This window comes from Balaenoptera ricei, chromosome 16 (genome assembly GCF_028023285.1).
Source record: "Balaenoptera ricei isolate mBalRic1 chromosome 16, mBalRic1.hap2, whole genome shotgun sequence".
NCBI classification, from domain to species: Eukaryota; Metazoa; Chordata; class Mammalia; order Artiodactyla; family Balaenopteridae; genus Balaenoptera; species Balaenoptera ricei.
The window spans coordinates 84,222,279-84,248,649 of NC_082654.1; the positions used below are offsets into that span (position 1 = coordinate 84,222,279).

At 42.8% G+C, this 26,371-nt stretch overlaps 1 protein-coding gene and 1 pseudogene across 1 annotated transcript in view; one reads left to right on the top strand and one right to left on the bottom strand.

Annotated features, from left to right (window-relative positions):
- Window positions 1–15,582, bottom strand: part of LOC132350355 (myosin-13-like) — a 16,988-nt gene extending 1,406 nt beyond the window's left edge. The window contains exons 1-6 of the mRNA XM_059899495.1: window positions 15,543–15,582; window positions 8,896–9,110; window positions 4,276–4,419; window positions 4,034–4,190; window positions 2,181–2,208; window positions 1,264–1,375 (exon numbers count right to left, since the gene is read on the bottom strand). Coding sequence (XP_059755478.1) covers window positions 1,264–1,375; window positions 2,181–2,208; window positions 4,034–4,190; window positions 4,276–4,419; window positions 8,896–9,099 — 645 coding nt within the window. The 5' untranslated portion in view covers window positions 9,100–9,110; window positions 15,543–15,582. The remainder of the gene's footprint in view (window positions 1–1,263; window positions 1,376–2,180; window positions 2,209–4,033; window positions 4,191–4,275; window positions 4,420–8,895; window positions 9,111–15,542) is intronic.
- On the top strand, window positions 5,683–8,774 carry LOC132351020 (UBX domain-containing protein 4-like; annotated as a pseudogene).
- Window positions 15,583–26,371: the final 10,789 nt, after the last annotated feature.

Genomic DNA, 26,371 nt, shown 5'->3' on the forward strand with positions numbered 1-26,371 from the left:
GTTGGGCAGCTTGATCTGAAGCGCTTGGGGGTAGACTAAGGCCAGGTATATCCTAGTTTATGTGGCCATTTTTCATATTCAGCATTGGAGGAGAGGGTTTTCTTTCTGGGGGTCATTGACAATTGGACTGAGTCTTAACGAATCTCAAGGAGTTGTCATTCCTCACGGTCTTGACATTTCCAAAGGCCTCCAGGAGGGGGTTGGCCTGGATGATCTGGTCTTCCAGGGTTCCCTAATAATAAGTGAGAAGAGGAAAAGAGAGGACTTTGGACGTCTTCCGAAGTAACTTCCCAGTGACTCAAAAGTGTGGATGCTCTGGGAAGGTCCCAGGGAGAGATGTCGCCCAGCTCAGGCTGGTGGCAGGTACAGTTGTGCTGAGTACCCACAGGCCCATCCCCACCCCACCCAAGGAGGCTTCAAGGTCCCATCGTAGAAGGAGTCTTAGCACAGCATCAAAGTGGCTTCTGGCCACACCAGATTCCAGGTTGGAGCCCTACCCGCTACCTCTCAATCTCCCAGAAGGCCTTTCTTCTCTGATAACATTTTATCATAAATTATGGATTTGTAAAATATAGACCTCTGTTCCTGCATGCACCAGGACCCATTTATACAGATATTCGGGTTCAGAAGTAGAAACAGACTGTGAGCAATGAAAGTGACCCATATGATAGAAACAGTGGTTCTCAAAAAAAATGTTTAAGTTGCATAAAATATTTTGTGAGAATTATTACGTAGAAATCCACTTATAGAAAGCAGAGTTTTCACCTTTCCCCCTTCCCCACATGATTGCTTGCCTTTCTGACTTCAGAGCTGTTTGGAAACTACTGTCCAGCCCAGTGGTTCTCAAAGTGTGATCCCTGGACAGGGCATGAACAATGGGAACATGACAGAAATGCAACATGCCAGGATTTTGAATGTGAGACAGGAATTTCAGTCAGAAATTCTGGGCCTGGGGACCAGCAATCCGTTGTTAACGAACCCTCCTGGTGATTCTGACGTGCACTCCAGTTTGAGAACCACTGGCCTAAACCATTCCTTCTCCAAAGGAGGATGTGGAGTTGTTCAAGGTCACTCGGCTGTTGCTGATGGAGCTGGTGCTAGAGCCCGAGTCCACAAGGTGGAGCCATTTCCTGCCTTGCCCCGTAAACACCCCCTGGGGCAGGACCTCGTGCTGTGCACAAAGCCCTGCAGACACTTGGGGCTCACCTGGGGTTTCAGTTATACTCATTCCAGCAAGCCTTCCAGGTGCAGGAAGCTGCTCACCTGCATCTTGCCCGGCCGCTGCTCCTTCCTCTTCTCCCCAGTGACCGCAATTGCTGCAAAGTGCTGGATCACACGCTTGGTGTTCACTGTCTTCCCAGCCCCGGATTCTCCGCTGTTGATTTAAAAGTAAGTGAGAGGGACTTCCCTGGTGGTCCAGTGGTAAAGAACCCGCCTTGCAATGCAAGGGACGCGGGTTCAATCCCTGGTCAGGGAAATAAGATCCCACATGCCGCGGGGCAACCGAGCCCGCACGCCATAACTACTGAGCTTGCGCACCTCAATTAGAGCCCACGTGCCACAAACTACAGAGCCCACGTGCTCTGGTGCCTGCGTGCCACAACTACAGAGCCCACGCACTCTGGAGCCTGCGTGCCACAACTAGAGAAGAGAAAACCCGCCCGCCACAACTAGAGAGAAGCCTGTACACCACAGCGAAGAGCCCACGCGCCCCAACAAAAGATCCCGAGTGCTGCAACTAAGACCCGACACACCCCAAAATAAATAAAATATAATAAAGTAAAATAAAATAAAATAAAGTGAGATACACAGACATAGAGAACAGACTTGTAATTGCCAAGGGGACCAAGGAAAGGGGGAATGGAGGACAAATGGATTGAGAGTTTGGGATGAGTAGATGCAAACTATTAGATATAGAATGCATAACCAACAAGGTCCTACTGCATTGCACAGGGAACTATATTCAATACCTTGTGATAAAACAAAATGGAAAAGAATATGAAAAGGAATATATATGTATAACTGAATCACTTTGCTGTACAGCAGACATTAATACAACATTGTAAATCAAGTATACTTCAATAAAATAATTTTTTTTAAAAAAGTAAGTGAGCTAAAGGAGAGCAGAAGGAATGGACAGCCCCTTCCAAGTCATCATGGCAACAACACAGGTTACTGACGCGATGAGGACGGACTGGTTGTCTCGATCTAGAAATGCAGAAGGAAGCAGGACAGAATAAATAAACAACATACAGGCAGGATATACAAATCAGGCAACATTGGGGGTAGACAGAGCCCATGAGTTCTAGTTCTGGCTTTGCCATTAACTAGTGGTGTGATGATTTGGGCATGTCGAATCTTCTTGGAGACAATTTGTGCAGATTTCCCAAATGCTGGATGTGTAACGTGGGCAGCATGGGAAGTGAACAGTGAGTCCCACAGTGTGGAAGTTATTCGTGTTCACAGATCTTTACCTCCTCAATAGCGCTTTCTTATCTCCCTTTTCAAAAAAGAGAGCAAGTCTCAGACTTAGAACTTGAAAGAAACCACAGCTTCTAATTAGAATTTATGGACACTGATTTGTTGTCATTGCCTTTTTCTTTCACCTTTACTTTCTACTTGTGGACAGTGACCGTGGTTTTCCATTTACAAGAGTGTTATAGGTTGAATTGTGTTCCCCCCAACAAACTAATATGTTGAGGCCCTAACTAACCCCCAGTACCTCAAAATGTGACCTTATTTGGAAATAGGGTCATTGCAGATGTAATTAGTGAAGATGAGGTCATACTGGAGTAGGTGGGCCCCTAATCCAATATGACTGGTGTCCTTATAAAAAGAGAAATTTGGAGACAGATGAGAACACAATGTGAAGATGAAAGTGCAGATCAAGGTGATGATTCTATAAGCCAAGGGATGGCAAGGATGGCCAGCAAACCACCGGAAGCTGGGAGAGTGGCCTGGACCACATTCTCCCTCTCGGCCCTCAGAGGGAACCAACCCTGCTGACACCTTGATCTCAGACTTCCAGGCTCCAGAGCTGTGACACAATGCATTTCTGTTGCTTAGGCCACCCAGTGTGTAGTACTTGGTTACGGCAGTCCTAAGAAACTAATACTAATAGTGATATTATTCTTCCTTTTTTTAAAAAATAGTTTTCCTCCAGATCAAAGGGCAGATTTGTTCGGTTCCTATTTTGTTTTTATTTTTGGCCACGCCACGTGGCATGTGGGATCTTAGTTCCCTGACCAGGTATCGAATCCGTGTCCCCTGCAGTGGAAGCACAGAGTCTTAACCATTGGACCGCCAGGGAATTCCCTATTCTTCCTTTTTGAAATGGACGGAACTTCAGTCACTATAAGGAAAGATTTTAAATATGCAGAAATGGCCAGGATTGCGAATGTGACATTGGAATGGCTGAAGTTTGGGCAACATTGTCCTGGATGACTTTTAAGCATCTTCAGATCTCAGATGCTTGCTTCTACTTCTTCTCTCTGCACCAAGTCAAATCAGGTGAAAGTGGAACAGACCGAAGTGATGTTAGGCATGACAAGGGTGACAGTATTACCACATCTCTGCTATTTCATCTGCTATTCTGGAAATTTAAGGAGGAGAAAGAGGGAGCCTGAGAAAACAGGTGAAGGGAAGTTGCTGTGCCCATTTCTCCAACTTTGCATTCCTAAGTGGCTACTAATATAGTCTCTCTTCCAAGTGTGCTCCTGTTGGGGGTTTCTTTGGAGGTGGGGGCAGCGCATCTCCTTGTGCTTCACATCCACCCCCAGAGAAGCATGTACTTAGTGTGGCTTCAGTCCCAAGCTCTGGCTTAAGAACCGTGACTGGTAATGGAAGATACTGCACCCCTGGCTTTCCATCCTGACATCCTCTGAATCTACTGAGGTCACTTTGGTCATTGCACCGTTTGGATGACCAAAGCCTGTGAAGGGCTCCAGTAATTAACTAAGAACCAGTGCAGTTAAAGGACTTGAATACTTCACTAAAACTATTTTTTAAAATATGGATTAAAGAAATTACTCACCAGTCATCATGAACTGATAGGCGTTGTCAGAGATGGAGAAGATGCAGGGCGGGGCCTCCTTGTGCTTTTTGCCTCTGTAGGCCGTCACCACCTCAGGGTTGTACACCGGCAGCCACTGGTAGGGGTTGACGGTGACACAGAAGAGGCCTGAGTAGGTCTGAGAAAATCAGAAAATTCAACCTATGGATCTTGACTTTACTAAGAGAAGGAAATGGAATAAAGAGAGGTTGAAGGGTACTCACGTAGATCATCCAGGCTGCGTAACGCTCTTTGAGGTTGTACAGCACTCCTGGCTCGTGTAGGTGGGTCATCATGGCCATGTCCTCGATCTTGTCAAATTTGGGAGGGTTCATGGGGAAGACTTGGTCACTGTTCAGAGTGAGTGTCTGGATATTGAGAGGAAAATCACATGATGAGTGGGAGAGCCGATGTGGTGACCTACCAGTGGGGTGAAAATGGTGAGATATTGTGGTGAGATTACCCCATTACCGTGGTTAACGTTATGGATCATTTCTGTGCCCAGAGATGATCTGTAAATAACTGTTCTTGATAAATCTAAGACTGGTCAAACTGTATAACCAATTCTGGTCTGATGCCCCCCAGTCAGCATGCCATTCTGTGTGCCAGAAGAGGGTTACAGGTGTGCAAAGTTATAGAGCCCTTCAGCCTCAGGGTGGCCAGGTGGAACTCAGGATGGCCAAGGCCACAGCAGCTTGCCTCTGTTTACCCCATTTGCTATGAGTGCTGCAATGAGATCAAGCTTGGAAGATTGGAAAAAACTCTTCCAGTGTATTCTGTAAATCTCCACCTCAATACCTCTGCTCATGTGGGTCCCTTTGTCTGGAATATATCTACATTGAAATTACATCTAGCAACCTTCAAAGCTCTTCTGAAGTGCCACCTATTCCATGACCTGTTTCTGCTCTCCCCTGTCTTTTCAAGGCTTCCAGAATTCCTTGCACCGCTGCCCTAATAGTTAAAACATTTGGACTTGAAGCATGGTCCATGCCTGAACAGTATTTTGAGACTATTACCTAATTTTCCCCTCTCTGTTTTCCCTCCCCTTTAAGCATACAACTGGCACTCCATTACTCAGGAAAGGTAGAAAATAGGGCATAAAAGCGAGAGAGCCTGTAAGCCTTTCTAGCGTTTGTTTTCCAAAAGCCCGAATCCTCAGAAGAGCTTTGAGGGTTTTACCGAAAAGATAAAAGGGAGGAGATTTGTTGATATAGACCAAATCTCTTGAGGAAAGGAAGCCCTTCTGCCCCACCGCCCTAAACTAGAGAGAGAGGGACATCCAAAATAGCATAAGGAAGATGGAAAAATCTGTGTGTCCTGAAGGTTCAGAAACTGGGGCGCTCCTTCCACTTCCGGGACTGCAGGGCCTGCGGTCTCCCGGGCTCCCGCACGCACCGACTTGCCAACGAGACAAAGGACAGGGGCGCGCTGCCAACGGCGACGCGTGGCGTCATGCGTCGCGGGGCGCGCCTCGGCCTGCGCGCTTGCACGCGTCCTGGGAGCCGCTGACGGGCCTGCGCGCCGGTGCGGAGCCGGAGGCGGGCCGCGGGGGCCCAAAGACGGAGAGGGAGGGTCGGCTCCGGGACCGAGGCGGCAACACGCCGAGCGAGCGCCTGTGCCCGAGGGCAGCGATGCTGTGGTTCCAGGGCGCCATTCCAGCCGCCATCGCGTTGGCCAAGAGGAGCGGCGCGGTCTTCGTGGTGTTCGTGGCAGGTGATGATGAACAGGCTACACAGATGGCTGCAAGTTGGGAAGATGAGAAAGTGACAGAAGCATCTTCCAACAGTTTTGTTGCTGTGAAAATCGATACCAAAAGTGAAGCCTGCCTACAATTTTCACAGATCTGTCCTGTAGTGTGTGTTCCATCTGGTTTCTTTATTGGAGACAGTGGAATTCCCTTGGAAGTAATAGCAGGAAGTGTTCCTGCAGATGAACTTGTTACCAGAATCCACAAAGTCCGGCAGATGCACTCGTTAAAAGGTGAAATATCAGTGGCAAATAGTGGCCAGTGAGAAAGTTCAGTCTCTACTCCATCCACCTCATTTGATCAGAACAACACTTCTGAAAACTGTCAGTCCAGAAATGTAGAGCTCTGTGAGACACCACCCACTTCTGATACAAAGTCAGATTCTGCAACAGGAGGAGAAATTTCAGGCCAGGCCACTGTGTCTCCAGAGCCTGGTGGATGTTCAAATCAGAGACCTACAGAGGAGCTCACCGTCAGAGTGGAAAGACTAACCAAAAAACTTGAAGAAAAGAGAGAAGAGAAAAGGAAAGAGGAAGAACAGAGAGAGATTAAGGAGGAAATTGAGAGGAGGAAAACTGGAAAAGAAATGTTGGATTATAAAAGAAAGCAAGAAGAAGAATTAACAAAAAGTGTGTTAGAGGAAAGGAACAGAGAAAAGGCAGAAGATAGGGCAGCTCGAGAGCGTATAAAACAGAAGATTGCACTGGACCGTGCAGAGAGAGCTGCTCGTTTTGCAAAGACACAGGAAGAAGTAGAAGCTGCTAAAGCTGCAGCCCTGCTGGCCAAACAGGCAGAAATGGAAGTCAAGAGAGACTCTTCCGCAACAGAAGGAAGCAGTGTTGCGAGAATTCAATTCCGTCTTCCTGATGGTTCTTCCTTCACAAGTCAGTTCCCTTCTGATGCTCCTCTAGAAGCAGCAAGGCAGTTTGCTGCACAGACTGTTGGCAACACTTACAGTAATTTTTCATTAGCGACAATGTTTCCCAGGAGGGAATTTACCAAAGAAGATTATAAAAAGAAATTACTGGATTTGGAACTTGCCCCAAGTGCTTCAGTGGTACTGTTGCCAGCAGGAAGACCAACTACATCCATGGTACATTCTTCCAGTGGCGACTTTTGGACATTCTTGGGGACAGTACTTTACCCATTCCTTGTCATCTGGAGATTGATTAGCAACTTCTTATTTAGTAATCCTCCTCCTGCACAGACCTCGGTGAGAGCAGCATCATTGGAATCCTCAAACCTTGCATCCTCTAGCAACTCAGACAAAAGGGAACCAGTCAGAAAAAGAGTGCTGGAGAAACGGGGGGAAGACTTTAAAAAGGAGGGCAAGATATATAGATTGAGGACTCAAGACGATGGTGAAGATGAAAACAACACTTGGAATGGAAATTCTACTCAACAGATGCAGTGTGACAAGGACAATATGTGCAGTAATCATTGTTTCTCTTATGATTTAAGTCAACTAAAACTCTACTGGAGAAGTGGGACTGCTTTATGTTTTCCAACTCATCTACAAAGTGTCTCTTTATTCCTGCTTAGTGGGTTAAAGTTGTTTAACCTCAGATAAGTCAAGAGATAAAATAACTGGCTGCTAGGTCCTTGTATATGGTAAGCAACTGCTAGAAGCCTAAAATAGCAAAAGGTCTGCGACAGCCTCCCTTTATCAGCTTTCTTGTTTAGTATTTCATATGCCCATTAGCCCTGTGCTCTCAGATGATATGTTTTGTTTAGGGCTGTTTTGCTCCAGAACTCCTCAGCCCACACAAAGTAACTGGTGTGTCACTGAATAATTTGATCTTGAGTCAGAGCGTTTTAACTAGCCAATCAGATGATAATTTGGGTTTAACTTTTCTCTTCTTGCTCATCAGCTGCAAGCAAAATCTTGTAGTTTTTAATCTTACTTAAACACTGGATAAAAAAATCTTTTCCAAAAAAAAAAAAAAAAAAAAGAAACTGGGGCTTGTTTCTTAGCAATCCTTCAGGGGGGGCAGTGACACCCCATGTGGTATTACTGAAAATGTGGCATGGCTCTGGGGAGGGGACCCCAATAGTAACTCCAGAAAATTTATTTCCGGCCCTGTGAAAAGAGGCTGACACCAGAGGTTAAGTTTAATAATAACAATCATCATCATCATCATCGTCATCATCATCTGTCTTGTATGCTTGAATTTGTGAACTGCGATTCATACCTACCATGTACTCTTTTTTTAAAAAATTATTTTATTTATTTATTTTTGGCTGCGTTGGGTCTTCCTTACTGCACACGGGCTTTTCTCTAGTTGTGGCGTGTGGGGGCTACTCTTCGTTGCGGTGCACGGTCTTCTCATTGTGATGGCTTCTCTTGTTGCAGAGCACAGGCTCTAGGCACACGGGCTTCAGTAGTTGTGGCGCACGGGCTGAGTAGTTGTGGCTCGCGGGCTCTAGAGTGCAGGCTCAGTAGTTGTGGCGCACGGGCTTAGTTGCTCCGCGGCATGTAGGATCTTCTGGGACCGGGGATTGACCCCGTGTCCCCTGCATCGGCAGGCGGATTCTTAACCTCTGTGCCACCAGGGAAGTCCCCATACCCACAGTGTACTCTTGATTCCTACACTAGATGATAAACTTTGGGGAAGCGGGACTGAGATTTGCTCATATTTGCAGAGTGATAGACACTGTGACCTAGACATGGTGCGTGTCCAGTAAGGATTGAATTGAATGGTGCTCTGTAATTCTCTGCATTAAATTAGGCATTGCCTCTGGAGCTCCCTCTGTAAGTCACTCTGCAGCCTAGAGAGTTCTATTTGGTATATTCGCCCATCCAGCAGCAATCTGTATCAATCTCTCCCTTAAACAGTCCAAACTCTTCCACCACCACCTTCCCCTTTCTCCAAAGCAAACATCATAAAAACTCTCAAAGCCCAAGTCCTTGAAGGAAAGAGCCAGAGGAAAGGTACGTGCCATGGCAGTTTTTACCTGCGACTTCACTCAGAGTAGATCAATGTGAGTCTTGTTCTATCTTCAGATTCCTATGGGCCAGCATGCAATTTCTACTATTCTACTCCAAAGGCAAAGGGGGATGCCCATGTTAGCAAGGACATCTGAGATCAACACTTACCCGGTTGTCGAGGGTCTCGACTGTGACTTTGTCATTTTCCTTGCTCTGGATCATACCTTTCACATAAAATTCCTTATCATCCACTGCAAAGCAAGCTTTCTTAGAATCAAATGGGCGATTTGGAGCCTCGATTCTCTCCTTCTCTGATTTCCACAGGTAGGGAGCTGCTTCTCCAAAAATGGCCATCTCTGCATCAGAGCTCATGACTGCAGGGGCTGGGAAGACCAGGGCTGCTGAATCTGGAGCTTTGGGGAGCTCCATCCTGTTATTTCCATTCAGACAGGGGGCCAGATTCAAAAGTTCCTGGGATTAACCTACGTTCTGAGGAATCCAGGACCTGGTATAGGGGCCTAGAGTGGGCAAGTGGGGGTGAGCTAAAGGAGATATTTTACTCCAAGAAAAAAGTTTGAGGGGACATCTCTTAGTCCAGCTCCAGGTGTGGAAGTCTAAACCAATTAGAGGAAGACAAGCTGAGCCTAATAAAGGAGGCCTCAGACAATACTTCCTTAATTACACGTCACATTTGAGCCTCATGATCTCGGTGTCATTCCCAAATCTTAAGGGTGTCTGAAAAGAATTACTGGAATGTTGATAATTCCTAGTAGAAAGTTCATATAGCCCAGTGAAAAGTAATGACTTGAACATAAAGTACTGCCACACTTGTTTAGCCAATTACAGGCAACAAGGTGATAGGAGACATTATGGCCTAGTGCAATGGTTCCAAACTTTAATATGCACCAGAATTACCTGGAGAGCTTGTTAAAACACAGATTTCTGGGCCTCACCCCCAGAGCTTCTGATTCAGTAGGTATGGGATGGGGCCTGAGAATATGCATTTCTAGAAAGTTCTTAGGCAATGCTGGTGGTGCATTCATCAGCTGATGGTGAATTCATCATTGTGGTCCAGGGACCACACTCTGAGAACTGCTGGTGTAGGGCCTTCTGACTCCAAGAGTGGTCCTTGAACACGTTGCATCAGCATCACTGAGGAGTTGTTAGACATTCAGAATCTCAGAACCACCCCGCATTACAAAACCAGAATCTGCACTTTAACAAGATCTCCAGGTGATTTCTAGGCATAGTAGAGTTGAGAAGTACTGGGCTTAAGGCAGGGGTCTCCAAACTTTAGTTATGTGTAGCAGTGTCGGGGTGTGACAAACAGTGTTTAATTAAATACCTGCTTTAGAACTCACTGCTTAGCGTGTGTGTGTGTGTGCATGTACGTGTATGGTGTGTTTATGTATCTTTCTGCCTCTCTCTCTCTGTCCACCCTCCCGCTCATCCCTCCTGTCACTTCTTTCCAAACAATCCCCTTTCACAGACCTTCTCTTTATGTGTTTTCCTTGCTTAGAAGCTAGACAAATTTGGCTTAAAGTCCCGGCACCGAACTTGGTCAAACGACTTAACTTCTTTGGGCCACTAATTTCACTTAAAATGAAGAAGCAAGCTAGCTCATTTCTAAGGCCCCTGCAGGTTGTGTGACTTTTCTGGTTCCTTTTCCTCATGTGCATTTGCTTTTCCTGTTCCCTCTGGACCTCTTCCCGTATCCTTCCTGACCCTCTACTTCTTTTCCCCACAACTCTTCCCCTTCTCCCTTTCTTTCTCTGCTTTTTCTTTTCCATACATTCTTCTGTAAGTGGCCATAAAATGGAGTTCAATTACACACATGTATCCCCATATCTCTCTTAAGAAATAGGTCATATGTTTTGAATAAAGCCTTTTATGTTTCCTATTAAAAGTGGGAAAATTGAACATTTTATGGTTCTCTCTTGGAACTTCCCCCGCCCTCAATCTTACACTTTATGAAATTACTCTTCGTTGGTAACTGTTGTTTCAATATCCCTCCTTGAGATTCTGGGGGAATCTAGTCCTACAGAAAGAGGAGCAACTGCTTCCCTCTGGATCTTATTCAGGATAAGTTGCATTTCGATTTTACTTTGGCCAGAGGCTCTGCTGAACCATCTGTGTGCTCGTGGTTAAGTTTTCATAGTTAAGAGATTGGAACTCAATATAGCACCACAAAGAGGACCTCTGGCTTGCAGGCTTCATGCGGTTTAAATTTTCTCAGTTACTGCCTGGTGGAGAGGAAGAATTCATCCATATTGTTTCCTCATCTGTGAAGATAGTCCCTACTTTTGTGGCTTAAGTGAGTTTTACGACAGCAGCAGTTCTCAAGCTTTGTTTCCTCAGAACCCCTTCACACTCTTAAAAACCATTGAGAACCCAGTGAGTTTGGTTTATGCAGGTCATATCTACCAATATTTATGGTATTAGAAGTCAAAATTGAGAAAATCTAATTCATTTAAAGTTCCTATCAAATTCATTGCATGTTAACATTAATGACATATTTTTATGAAAATGACTATATTTTCCAAAACAAAAAAATTAGTGGCAAGAGTACCGTTGTTTTTCATTTTTGCAACTCACTTTAATGTCTGCTGAGTAGAAGATGGATGGGTTTTCATGCTTGCTTCTGTATTCTGTCTGTTGCTGTATGGTTTTTTGGTTTTTTGTTTTTTGTTTTTTGGTTAAAGTAGATATAGAAAATCTTTCACAGATATATAATTTGGAAAAGGAAAGAGTATTTTAATTGCCCTTTCACATAATTGTGGAAATTCTTTTTAGATACTATACCAAAACTTGACACGTGGTAGTTTCTGTGGTAGTTCCTTAAAGGCTAGTTGCAATGTGGAATCTGAAACCATATCAACAAACATTATGATCTGTTGGTCTGTGTTGAACTTTGAATGAAACTTTTACCCATGTGTAAACATCATACATTGATCATTTGGAAAATATTGTTCACTGAATTATACAGAACTTCCAAATATTGGCACGTTTCATTATACAGTATAAAAAATCACAATCATTAATATCAATACTGATCTCATTAGAAAATTCAAATATTAGGACGTTGTCAAGCTAATGATAGTAGACACAAGTCTTCCAAAGTTTTAATTTTTGCTTGAAAACTCAACTATATCATTAGTAAAAAATACTGTCAATAGTTTTCCTTGAAAGGATAAACACACTTCACTGCTTTTTGAGAAACTGTGTGCCAGATATACAAGTCTGAGAAACAATAGTTTGTCCTCTAGTCATTCTTTCAAGTAAAAATGGTGCTTCATGAATCAAGTGGCTGGTTCATCTTGCAACTCAGACAACTGCACATGTGTTTTTCCTTGAGACAAATGTCAAAGTCCAGTGTGCAAAAGGAGTGCTTTTCATGAACTTCCTGTTTGATCATGTAGAATATTATAAAGATGTGGATACATTTGACATGTAGTCAAATTAATACTTTCCATTGTTGCAAATTTTAGGTCATTTTTCAATGAAGCTGGCTTTTAAAAAAAATTATTTATTTATTTACATTTATTTTTGGCTGCGTTGGGTCTTTGTTGCTGCGTGCAGGCTTTGTCTAGTTGTGGCGAGCGCTACTCTTCGTTGCGGAGCGCGGGCTTCTAATTGTGGTGGCTTCTCTTGTTGCGGAGCATGGGCTCTAGGCATGCGGGCTTTGGTAGTTGTGGCACACGGGCTCAGTGGTTGTGGCTCACGGGCTTAGTTGCTCCGCAGCATGTGGGATCTTCCCGGACCAGGGCTCGAACCCGTGTCCCCTGCATTGGCAGGCGGATTCTTAGCCACTGTGCCACCAGGGAAATCCTGAAGCTGGCTTTTTAAATTAAAAAAAATTCTTTTTCACTGTCAGTGTATGGCTGTGAAGAATACTATGACTATTAGTACAGCTTGGTGCCATGTCTTGATTTGTAATAAAGTGTCAGATCGTCTATCCATCCTTGCTTTTGCATCATTAAGTCAAACAGTGAAGAAAGCACATGGCATCTGGGTATTATAAAAATTGTTTTGACCTCATGTACCTCTTGAAAAGTTCTTAGGAATCTCCAAGGATCCATGGGCCACAGTTTGAGAATGGTTGCACTATAGTGTGAGGGAATCTCATCAGGCTGCAAGTGTATGATCTGATGTCATTTAGCTTGACTTAGTGTTCAGCCTGCTACCCAAAGTGTTGAAAGTTGATCCACATCAAAATCATCTGCAACAGAATCTCTGTGGTTGGGACTGAGGAAACTGAATTGTTCTCAAGGGCCTCAAACACAGTGATGTTTAGGAGCATTATTTTGCTTTTATAAAGCCAGTCTTTCCAAAACCATGGCATAGTCCCAATGGTCCAATACAAAATGATTTTAGGCAACTATTTCTTAATTTTAATAGTTATATTAAAGTCTATTACCTTATTTTAGCAAAATGTAAGATGCCATCGATTGTAAGATAACCTATTTTGTGTCCCACTAATAAAGGAAAACACCCTGCTAATTACAGTACTCCTTTCATTGATTATAAGATGCATCCCAAGTTTAGAGATAATATTTTGTGAAAATGTGAAGAAAGTTAGAATAAAATAGAATAATATGTGCTAACGACTTAGAGACAGTGAAATATCTGTTTATAGTAGTGATATAAAGCAGTGTTTCTCAAACTTTGGTGGGCATAGGAATCCAACTGGGAATCTTGTTGAAATAGATATTCTGATTCAGCAGAGCTGGAGTAGAGTTTGAGATTTTGAATATCTAAATGTCTCAGCTGATGCTGAGATAGACGGTCCAGACTTTCATAGCAAGCATATAGGGTAACTTTGAGAAACACATCTAAGAAGAAAAAGGAATCAAGGTAAATCAAAATATTAAGTGAATTAGCAGTACTGGTCTTAAATGGGTATTGCAAAATTTGTGATAGTAGTATAAGATTGAAGTCTGAAGTTGGGGAAAGACTACAATGACTCATGGCCAAACTATACCTTTAGGTCTCTTAGAAAAACAAGACTTTCCGTCTGGGATTCAAGTCACTGCGTGTGTTGAGGTGAAGATTTTTCTTCTTCCACCCACAGCTCTAACCATGACTCAGAATCCAGTATCTCCTACTTTTACTGCCTAGATGATGCATGAGTTGTCTCAGCGATATTCTTGCAAATGTGTTGTCCAGCCTACTCAAATGCCTTCAAGATGACTTTTTTCCCTTTGGAAAATTTTGGAAAATCATTTGGGGTAGTTTCTGCAGGCCAAAGATACTTCTTGCTTTAAACTGAAATCTGGCTCTCTGTGACTTCAGGATGTTTGATCCTCCTTTCGGCTCTTGGTAACAACAGAAAGAGTTCAAACCTTCTCCCCACAAGACAACTCTTCACCCATTTGATGGCTGCTCTGGGTTCCCCTTAGCTTTTTTTTTTTTTTTTTTTTTTAATGTGGACCATTTTTCAAGTCTTTATTGAATTTGTTACAGTATTGCTTCTGTTTTATGTTTTGGTTTTTTGGCTGCAAGGCATATAGGATCTTAGCTCCCCGACCAGGGATTGAGCCTGGAAGGCGAAGTCTTAACCACTGGACCTCCAGGGAAGTCCCTCCTTAGCTTTTTCTTTTCCAGGCTAAGTAGCCCCAGTGCTGTCTTCATCTGTTTCTTCTGTGATGTGCTTCTGCATCTCCTTTACCATCACAGTGAGCTCACGCCTGTTAATCTCTTAAGTGTGACATCCAGACCACATGTTGTCCTCCATCAGCATGTGCCCTCACCTCTCCTGACCTAGGTGTCATGCCCGAGGTGGTGACTGCCCTCTGGCAGCCTCCTCACACCGATGGCTCACCACTCACTGTCAAGCAAAGCCCCTCAACGCACGCTGTGTGCGTCCGGTTGCTAAGTCAGATCTTGTCCCCATATTTATACAACTGTACTCTGGGACCCAGAGCTAAAACCATGTATTCTTGGCTGATAAAACTTTCCCTTGTTAGGTCTCATCCAACTCTCTTGGCATGACTCATGGTGTCCCTGGAAACTCTACCCCCAGAAAGTCCCCTAATTATCTGCTTCTTGGTTTTGAGAGCTTGACCTGCTTCCAGCCCTACACAGCTGTGTCCCTCCAACCATCCCCTCTGTTCCTGTCTTTAGGGGTCTTCCAATGGGGATGGCCATCCCAGTCTCCCTGACCTCCAGCACCACCTTCTGAGTGCTCCCCAACCCCTCTTACTGCTGTCAGTGCACAATGACACTGCTCTCAACTTTCAGCCCTCTCCTGGGAACTTCTCAGCTACTGCATCTTGTCAGCAATGGTGTGGTCATGACTTAATTATACTTTGGTTTCCTTAGTAATAATTCATCTAGAATTACTTCCAATAAACACAAATCTTGAGGTGGGGGAGTAATTTTTTTTAATTACTACAGTGGACATAGGTTTGAATCCATTTCTCCTTATTCTCTCAGCATCATTTGTGAGTAAAGACACAGCTGAGGGGATTCACAGGTGCGGCCTCTGCTCAAAAAACAGCAAAGTTAGACTTGTGTGAAGACTGAATCTTGAGCCTACGAACATCATGTTTGGGGCCAACCTAAGTATATTGACCTGGAGCTTGTGTGTCAAAGTTCTGCAGTGTGTTTTATTCCTGTTAGTGTGATGAGCAAATTTGGGAAGCCCTGCTTCCTTAGCTGCATATTTTGTAATCTGCCTTTAGAAATACTTAAGTAATGGATTTTAATGTCATCAGTTTCAGATTCCTATGAGTGTGGCAAGAATGAGAATGTGTAAAACACTGTTTGCGAATTTCAATTATTGTATTCCCAATCAAGATGAAAGTGACTCTTACCTTCTTGGTTTCCAAAGCAATGGTTAGTGTCCTTCAGGAATGAAGTGGCTTCTGAGAGAGTGATTCCGGAAATCAAAACTAAACAAAACAAAGAACAAATGAACTATGAAGAGTTTAAATAAATCTAGAAATTGTACTTTTCTAAGTTTAGCTACATTTAAATAGTACACAGTGGATGGTGTGGGATGGAAATACATTTTCCATTTTTCCCTTCGGTTAAGTCATCACTCTTTAAATAATTGGGTAATTACAGCACTGATTAACAATTTTTTTGAGTATCTTATGTGTGTGCAAAGTACCATGTCAGCTCCATAAGGGGGTATAAAAAAGGATAAAGACAGTCTCTACCCTAAAGGAATGCAAAATTTAGGAACAGTTAAGAGAAATGCTCAAATAAATCTTTGAACAAGGAAGAATAATACAAATTCTGTAAGCGTCTAAATGAAGCGTTATGGGGACTTAGAGAGATGATGCTTCCGGCTGAGGGTAGGGGGCCGTGAGGGGTCAAAAAAGAAAGGAGGGAGGGAGGGGAATGATCCGGATTGTAACTTGGATGCTTTTAGACCAGAAGTTGAATTCTTTGGCAATGAGAGAAAAGTTGTGAATTATGGGCAAGACTTCTTTAAGAGGTCTAGGAAGGGCACTCTCTTAAATATCCTATATTCTCTTGGAGAAGATGAAGGTAGGGTAGCTGATAACTTATTTGGGACTAAGGAATCTCAGTCCAGAAGTTGATAACCTACATGAAGATCTCAGGATACCATAAGAGTCTGAATAATTTTCAATATCAAATTTAACTTAAACTTCCCATTTACCACACAGTACTTTTATGGAAGCTGGGGAACATGTCGTGAAATACCATTTAGGCAGGAAGAGACATTTCAACGCTTGCTTTCCTACTTTGGTCGCGTACTCTTGGTCTCTACCTTTTATGAGTCTCTAATAATCTCCAGCTATATCCTAAAATTCTCACAACTTTCTCAGGAAAAGATTAAATGATTAAGTATCATATTCTGAATCCTTGGTTCAAACGAAATCACACTTGGAGGCAGAACCTCGGTTTTCTAATGCCAGCTCTGTAAAGTAGCTGTTGTAATTTCCTTGAGCTTTGGTTTCCTTCTGTAAATGAGACAGATGGACCAGAAAATCCCCAAGGTTTCTCTTAACCCTGTGACTGTATGACAGAAGGTATTCTGGTGAAGATGGTGTCCAGAAATCGAAGCATCGCAAGCTCCTAGAGCTACAGAATCCCTCTGAGGGATGCTCCTGCAGTGTCAGACACGACCCAGCCCGAAGTCCACAAGGCATGCCATGAATGAACAGTCTGGACACTGGTCATTAATAAGCAAACTAGGATGCATTCTGAGATGGACAAAATGCATGGGAGAATTTCTTCCCGCAATCATCTCCCAGAAATCCTGACATAAGAAAAAAATTTACATAACCAACCACAAAAATTTCAAATAATACTTCAAGGCAATCACAGAAGAGATATCACAAATTAGCATGTTTATTTGTTAACTGCAATTATAATACTGACCTAAACAATTAGAGGGGTAAGTACGTATTATATTCAGCTTTATATCCTGCAGGTTAGTTTTTTTTTTTTTTTGGTGTCATAATTGCTTATATTCTTGTCTTTTTACTCTTTGTAGAAGCTTCTTGAAAGGCCTCGCCATCTTGTCTCCCATATTGCCCTTAACACAGTTCCTTACACTTAGTAGGCCCTCAGCAAAGGCTGCTGTGTTGCCTTCTCTCCTCTCCAGGTAACCTGATCAGGTATAATCACAGCTACATGGAGCAAAAAAGCGGGCACTTGTGAGCACTTACCTTGCGGTGCTGTGGTCGAAGCAGTTTCGAAAGTGTGGCCCCCCAGCTCCCTTTATACTCCCAAATGCGCAAGCCCAGCACTCTAACGTGGCTGTATTGGGGGATCACCATTTACTCCTTAGATGTAAATGCATCGTAGCCCTGATCTTTCACTCTTCTTAAGTTACTTGGATAAATGACCAGCGGAGGCTGTATAATGCCAAGTCAGCTGCGTAGGGATTTTGACGTTGGACACAGATCTTTGAGACTTAGAGAGTTCTAGAGGCTGAGCAGAACTGGGGCAGAGTGTGCTAAGAAGGTCAGTGAAGGGCAGAGCCACAGGGTGAATTGTCAAGCGATGGATGATCAATAGCATGGATACTAAGTACGTCTCCTTTACCCAGCATCGTAAACATGAGGTGGTGTGCGCCTCTCCTCAGAAATCTCCGGAAAACATAAGATTGGCCATTTAACACATCCATTCTTTTTTTTTTAAACATTATTTTTTAATTGAAGTATATTTGATTTACAATGTTGTGTTAGTTTCAGGTGTACAGCAAAGAGATTCATGTGTGTATATATATATATATATATATATATATATATATATATATATATATACACACACACACACACACACACACATATATCTATATATTCTTTTTCAGATTCATTTCCCTTATAGGTTATTACAAAATACTGAGTATACTTCCCTGTGCTATACAGTAGGTCCTTGTTGTTTTTCTATTTTATATATAGTAGTGTGTATGTGTTAATCCCAAACTCCTAATTTATCCCCCACCTCCCTTTCCCCTTAGGTAACCATAAATTTGTTTTCTATATGTGTAGGTCTACTTCTGTTTTGTAAATAAGTTCATGTGTATCATTTTTTTTTTTTAGATTCCACATATAAGCGATATCGTATATATGTCTTTGTCTGGCTTACTTAGTGTGATAATCTCTAGGTCCATCTAACCCATCTATTCTTAGCCATTAATTTATTTTGTTAAAAAATCCATTGTAGATGGAAAACTTTCTAAAATGTATTATATATTATCTTGATTTATTTAATCTAGTATCTTGAATAGACTTCAACTTTTCCTTGATCATTCAGGGGCCTGGGAGGTGATGTAATAAAGTCGTCAGGGATATTATAGTTTCTTCGCGGATTTTACCCTGCACTAATTGTTCCTAGGTTGCAATGAATTTTTGTGTCACCTTTCTAGTTTTTATATCTACACCTTCACGGCAAGGTACTCAGCTGTATTCTGTCTGTGGTTAGTGTGTTTGCCTCTGTGAGCCCAATCTTCCTTTTTCTAATCTGCTATAGAATGGGAAACAGATGAGCAAGCTAAAGGAAAAAACAAACAAACAAAAGGAGTCATAAGTTCCATGGGAAGTTCTAGAAGTCCTAATGGAAATACATGGTGTTTGTGACAACTCTTATGGTTGCTCGGGGTTGTTTTTTGGCTGAAACATAAGTAATGTTTGACTATGTAGGAATTACCATACATTTTAGAAGTTAGAGCCATTTACAGCAATACAGCCTGACTTGTTTATGTTGTATATGATCAATGTGTACTGAATTATACTCAATATTTTGTAATAACCTATAATGGAATATAATCTGAAAACAATATAACTGAGTCACTTTTCCGTACACCTGAAACTAACACAATACTGTAAATCAACTACAATTCAAAAGAAAAAAAGATTCTCTAGTCTTCCAGTGGGTAGTCTCATATAGGTGAGGCATTTCCAAGGACAGTTTGCATTAGTCAAAATGAAATTGTGGACAAAGGAGAAACAGATAGGAATAGGACTCCCACGTAGCATTTTCCAAAGTAGATTTGACAGAATGCTGATTCTGAGAGAAACTGTGAAATAAAAGGTCCCGTGGCTAAATGAGTTCAGGAAATGTGACCAACTCTATTCCCTGTTGTTGGAGATTCACCATAAATACTAGCATGTTAAGGGGCCTGAGAAGCCTTTCAGTAAAAAAATATGAAGAAATTTTTGTACCTGGTGATCTGATGTTGGAACACCATCTTACTCCCTGCTTGAGAAAACAAGAGGAGAAAGCTGAAGGCTGCAATCCACAGAGAACTTGTCTCATTCTTAGTACCATTTGGCCCAGGAGAAAGCAACAGAAAGTGATCAGGCATAAACACAGCTGCTTTTATCCAAGGGACAGTCTTTTGTATGTAACAGATGCTCAGTAGATTTTGTTCCTGTGTATAAATGAATAAGGACGATTCATGGGGAATCTGTGTTGAAAGAGGGCTGAAGTGATAAGGCAGAAAAGAATGGAATCAGACTCAGTCTCACTTAATAGTAATAGTTTATATTTATTAAGAACTCACTACGTGTCAGGCTTTATCCATATTGGCTCACTTAAGCATCATAATAGTTTTGTGGGGTAGATGCTAACATCATTCCCATTTTATGGCTGAAGAAATTTGGGCCACTGAGAGTTTAAATAAACTGCCTAAGGCCACACAACTAGTAAGTGGCAGAAATGGGATTCAAATCCTCTCTGGCTCTAGAGCCAATGCCTATAAACTTTCACTTTTGCAAGCTCATCACTTTTGAGTGCTGGCAATGGGGAAAGGAGATATGAAATAGGGACATTGCTCCAAAGGAGGTGATAATGGACATGGGAAGAGAGTACATAGACACGAAAAGACAAATTACTTTTCCGAGGTTAAGTGCCAAGATGAGTGAGATGCACAGTGGACTAGATGTATGGACAAGGTATTTAAAACCCGTAAGGTATGTTGTGTACGTAAAATATTCTCAGAATTGTTATTAATGATAATGATACTGCTTTGGAGGAGATATCTGAAGGGGATGGTGACTGTGGAGATAATAATAATAATAAAATAATAATAATAATGCTTTTTGTAGTTCTTTCCAGTTTACATAGCACTTTTGTATATTTTATTATGTTTATTTTTCTTTGCTAGCCTTAGGGGGTTATACTGTTTATATTCTTATTATTCCCATTGTCCATATGGGGAACTGAGGCCTAAGGGAGTTAAGTGATTGACCAAAAGGCCCCACAGCTAGTAGGCAATGGAGCCAGAATTGGAATCCCAGGTTGCTGATTCCAAAGCCTCGCCTTTTCCTCTATCCTCTACTCTCTCTTAAAGGAGGCAGATTTTAAGAGTACAGGGAGGAGGTTCCAGGCTTAGGGAACGTAGGGATTGTGGTTAGAAACAAGACTTCCCAGGGTGTGTTTCAGGAAGGTGGAATGGGCAAGCCTGGATGGAAGGGTTGGGGGTAACACGGAGGTGAGGCTGGAGAAGTGGGCTGGGCTTGTCTGTGATGGGCTCCCAATGCCCATGGAAGGAGTCAGGACATTATTCTGAGATCATTGGGGAAGCTTTCAAGGTTTTAAGCAGAAAAGTGAACGTGTGTGTGTGTGTGTGTGTGTGTAGACACACACATATATCTGAAGATTAGTATAGAACTGATGGTAGGATATAATGGAGAGGGAGAACCTGAGGTCCTAGAACCACTTAGCAACTATTTAGAAAATCTTGGTGTACAACTTGCCAAGATGATTATACAGGCTCTGATATGATTTATGGGAGTAGGTGGGCAGTTAGAATTAACCCCTGGATGACCCTATAAATTCAGATGTGTGTTAAAATTCTCCATAGCACCAGAGGGCTGGCTTTCCCAGTGATTGTCCCCTGGTATCTCCGGGTCCATCCCGTAGGTTCAAGAAGAGTATTGTGTGGGCTTGAAGTTGTCTGCCTCACTGTCCCTTTTAGGCCTGGCAAAAAGAGAACCTCAGGAGGTGAAAGGAATATGTTTCTCTCATTTAAGACCTCTCTGAGCTCTAGACTTATTATTATTATTTTTAACATTTATTTATTTATTTAGGCTGCTCCAGGTCTTAGTTGCGGCATGTGAGATCCTCTTTGTGGCATGCGGGATCTTTAGTTGTGGCATGCACGTGGGATCTAGCTCCCCGACCAGGGATCGAACCCGGGCCCCCTGCATTGGGAGCGCGGAGTCTTACCCACTGGACCACTGGGAAGTCCTCTAGACTTATTTTTCGAGGCCCTATCCCACATTAATATATTACAATCCTCTCAACATAATATTAAACATGCAAGTAATATCTATTTGCATTGAATATAAAAATAATCATGGTGTAAAATGAAGAGGGCCTTAATTAAGCAGTACAGAAATGAGATGTAAAAGGAAAGAGAAAACCCAAGGGATACCCTGAAGGCAGGATCCACAAGACTTTGATGATGCCGAGTTTGAGGAGGAAAAAGGAATCAGAGGATCCTACCTTTCATCCAGCCCTCATTGCAGCCTAGAAATCTAGGGGCATGATACCTGCCCAGGAGAAATAGTGAAGGGGGGAAATAGGAATTTCGATTTTGGACAGATTGAGATTGAGATGATGGTGATATCCAGCTAAGTAGGTAGAGATAAGGATTCAAAGTTTACATACAGGAGACATTAAGACTGAAGATGTAGGTCTGTGAGTATGAGGGTGTCACCTGTATGCAGTTGATAGTTGAACTGATTAAGGAAGCTGGGTTCTCAGAGAAAGGCTGCATGTTGAGGAGGTGAGAGGCGGAAATGAAGACAAAAAGAGTGGAAAAAAAAAAAGGTTATTCTTCAGGTAAACAAATACCTGAGTGAGATCTTGCTGGAGTCAAAAGAGCCACGTGGATCCATATTTTACTTCTGTCATTTACTGCCATAAATGGCAAGTCCCATCACCTGTCTTCGCAGCTGTGATGTTTTCTCCTTCCGCTGCAAAATCAGAAACATAATTCTGTTTCTGCCCAAGTCATGGGGATAGTGTGGGGATCAAATGAGATACTGTCAAGACGTGGCTGTCTCCGCAGGCAGTCTCTTTCCAGCCAGTGCCAAACAGTATGCTTCAATCTGTATCAACCTTGACACAGACCTTGGCAAATAATCCACTAGCACAAAAAACATAAGTGAGCAATGCAGGCTTTACTGAAGATTTTGTAGAGCAGACTAGAAGAGGATTATATTACATCCCCTAAAGTATTCAGTTTCCATCAGCAATGACTTCCACGAAGTCCATTTTCCGTCACACTGATGCAGGTGGTTGATTTCCTTTCTTCCCCTGAGGTGTCTGCCCCACCCGTACGGGTACTCAGTTGTTCCTCTGTTACATGGGGCCCTTTAGCTCTGCCATTGACCTGCATGCCTACTCATCTGGTTACTCAACAAAATAAAAGTCCTCAAGTAAAGAACACCACTTTTATCCTTAGCAAGTTTGGTGATCACCTATTTTTACTCACATATTCCCCTTGGGAGCTTCATCTTTATCCCACCACTATGCCCTGTAGTCCCCAGCTCACACCCCACACCATCATTCCATCTCTCCCAACCCTGAGAGGAGTTCTGTCGATGAGGGTTTTCTCCAGTCTTGTTACAAAATCATTTTGTCAACTCTAAAGTGATGGGAACTTCATTATTAGTGTCAGAAGAAGTCAAGGGAGGTGGTATCTTCGAGAAGGTGGTATTTTCAAGAGAGAGGATATAGTAAAAAGCTCTACAGAGAAGATGGAGAAAAGGAGGACCATGAAAAGGGCATTGGGTCAGTCAGAGAGGTGATCCTGACATTAATGTCAACAGGATGGTGGGGGTGGAAGCTTTGAAGGCAAGGATTAAGGAGTGAGCAGGTGTTAAGGAGGAGGAAAACATTTTCCTGATTTCCCCGGGAGCAAATCTCTCCACCAATCACTATATAAGGCACATTCAGAGGAAATGCAGATTTGGATGGAGAAAGCAGCAGCAGGGCCAAATAGAGAGGCTCAGGAAACAAGTGTAATCAAGTTCATTCCGCAGAGGGCTACTTGAGAAGAAAGGGCAGTTAATTGTGCTGATAGGAGGATCATCCCTTACCCATTACAACTATCTAAGAGCTATGTAACAGATGAAATTTCCAAAAGCAGCAAGAAGTTCCCCAGCCAGAAACAGAAATTTCTGGGCAAAAGTCACAGGACAGGTATATTAGTGAATGATACAAATTTATATTTAATCGCCTAATTAAAAATATTGAGTGAGAATATTAGATCCAGAACTAGAGGGGAACCTTGAATATTACCTAATCTAACCCTGATGTTACAGAATCAGAAACTGAGGTTCTGGACAGGTTACCTAATTAATGCTAATTAATTAGACAGTCCCCCTTCCCATTCTACTCTCAGATCCAAGAGCGCTAGTTCAGAACTCTTTCAAGTGCAATACATAAACTTCCATACTTCTGGCATTTCTTTCTTTTTTTTTTTTTAATAAATGTATTTATTTACTTATTAAACTAATTAATTTATTTATTTTTTTCTGTGTTGGGTCTTCGTTTCTGTGCGAGGGCTTTCTCTAGTCACGGCGAGCGGGGGCCACTCTTCATCGCGGTGTGCAGGCCTCTCTTGTTGCGGAGCACAGGCTCCAGACGCGCAGGCTCAGTAGTTGTAGCTCACGGGCCCAGTTGCTCTGCGGCATGTGGGATCTTCCCAGACCAGGGCTCGAACCCGTGTCCCCTGCATTGGCAGGCAGACTCTCAACCACTGCGCCACCAGGGAAGCCCACTGCTGGCATTTCTACACTACAATTTTGCAAAGCAAAAAGTTGATGGGGGATTATCCAGAGAAATATTTAAACTGATTTTCCTTCAATCAGTGAGGACATAGATTTATCAGTTTTACAGGTTGGAAAACTGAGGCTTGGCAAGATTAAGTGACTAGTCATACAGCTAGTAAGTGGCAGAATGGGAGCTAGAACAAGTCTGGTTTGAATCCAAGTCCAGTTTGTGTTTTCACTACAAGACAGCTGTTTCTGGCTTTGCAAGATCCTGTTAAGACACTAACGCTCTCAGAATTATACATGCTTCTCAGAATTACACGCAAACGAGGCATCCTTCTCTGAAAATATCATGGAGAGAGTGTGTGCATGGCCTGGGAACATTGTGTTCAGAGAAGAAATTCTACCAGTTAGGTCTGTCCAGTAAACTGGAGACTTTCTTATCTGGACTCATAATCTTGACTGATGCCTGTGAGACTTAGGGTCCATGTCATTTGCCCTTTTTTGTCTAGTAGTTGTATTTTTTTTGTTGGTTTCTTCAGTGCTTAAAGCCTCATTAGAACTAAGAAACGCGTGATCAGTTACTTTTAATTTCAACTGTTGGGGTATGAAACAACATAGCCTAAAAAAAAAAAAAAAGATTTTATGCCCTTGGCTAGGCATAGCCCAAATGCATATTTACATTGTTAAGAGCTGCATGATAATGTAGTGACTAAGAGTGGACTTTGAGAGTCAGAATACTGAGGTTCAAATCCTGACTTCACTATTTAAACTATTTGAATTTGCGCAACTTATTCTACTTTTCTGAGCCTCAGTTTCTTCATCTGTATAATGGGGATAATAACAATACCTAACTCATGGGGTTCTTGTGACAACTGAGTTAATAAATGCATGATAGGCTACTTTTTGAAAGTGACATGGAGTGGGTGAGGCCATGTCAACAGCAGAGCCTGAGACTTAGAAGCCAGGAACTTTCTCTAGAGAATGTACCAACCATTGCCTGTGCCAGAGGGCTCTGGAAGCCAGGACAGCATCTTCTATGTTGTTCTTTCACCTCTTTTTTGTTGCTGTTTGGTAAGGCCCATCAGCTGACCACAGCCTCACTACTGGCCATCCAGCCCTCCCATTCTACCCACTACATATAGCCAATTTCCTCTCCAGATGGCCCAGAACACTCTTAAGTCACTGCCACCCCCCACCCCCACCCCCTCATTCCACACACAACAATAAAACAAGACGAGGAAGATGGAGCCTAGATACCTCAAAGCAGGGTGACCAACCTTCCTAATTTGCTTGGAATTGAAGAGATTCCTGAGACTTCAGTTTTAAAATCAGGACAATCCTGGGCAAACCCAGATAAATTTATCACCCTACCCAAAAGGTGGTTGGGGGTATGATGGCAAAATCCTCAAACTTGACCAAGATGGGGCTAGATGGAACCAGCTTGAGATCTCTCACAAAACCAGGATGGTGCTGAAATTCACATATGGAATTGTTAATTTTGAAGCTGTAATGCACAGAGCCGGTAACAGGGAGCATGCACGTATTCAATTGTTTATTCATCAGACATTCATTGAGGGCTTACTACATGCTGGGAAGATTTTAAGCACTAGGGAACAGAACAGGCAAAGTCTCTGCCCTCATGGAAACTCTATTCTAGTGTGTGTGTATGTGGGGACAGACAACAAACAAACAGATATCAAATGTCAATTAGTGATAAATTCTCTGAAGGAAAGGAAAATTAGGATAAGGAAACAGTGGCTGTGTGGGTTTGAAATGGATCAATCAGGATAAGTTTCTCTAAAGAGATGATATTTGAGCACTTAGAGGAAGAGCAAGCCAGGAGAATATCAACGGGGCACAGTATTCCAGGCAGAGGAAACAAATGCAAAGGCTCTGGGAGGGGAACTTGCCTGCACAGGAAGAGAATAAAGGCCAGTAGGGCAGGGATGAAAGGAGCCAGGGATACAGTAGCAAGGAATGAAGTGGCAGAAGCGGCTAGGGGCCAGATGCTTAGAGCCTTGCAAACTAAGGTAAGGATTTAGGGTTTTAAATGCCAGCTGTTATTATAAAGGTAACGCTATTCTTCCATATTCTCTGCTGAGCTTTGGCTCTGTTATCTGCTGTTTTTCTACGCAGCTTTGCTTCACTCTGTCAAACAAAACGTTTAGCTGCTCTTCATTTAGCAAATGGCTTATAAACACACCGTTGCAGGCATTGGGGATTAGAAGTTGGTTCTCTCAAACAGCTTACCATCTAGTTCGGGGAGGGTGGGTGGATCACAGTATTGAAAACACGTGAAAAAATCAGCAGCCATGGACTTCCAAGGAAACAGCCGGTAACTACCGAGAAGAAAGGCGGTTTCAATTTCCCAGAGAGGTGAGGAGTTGCTTCCGGTGGGCCCCGGGGCATCATGGGAGGGGTGTGCCCCGGGG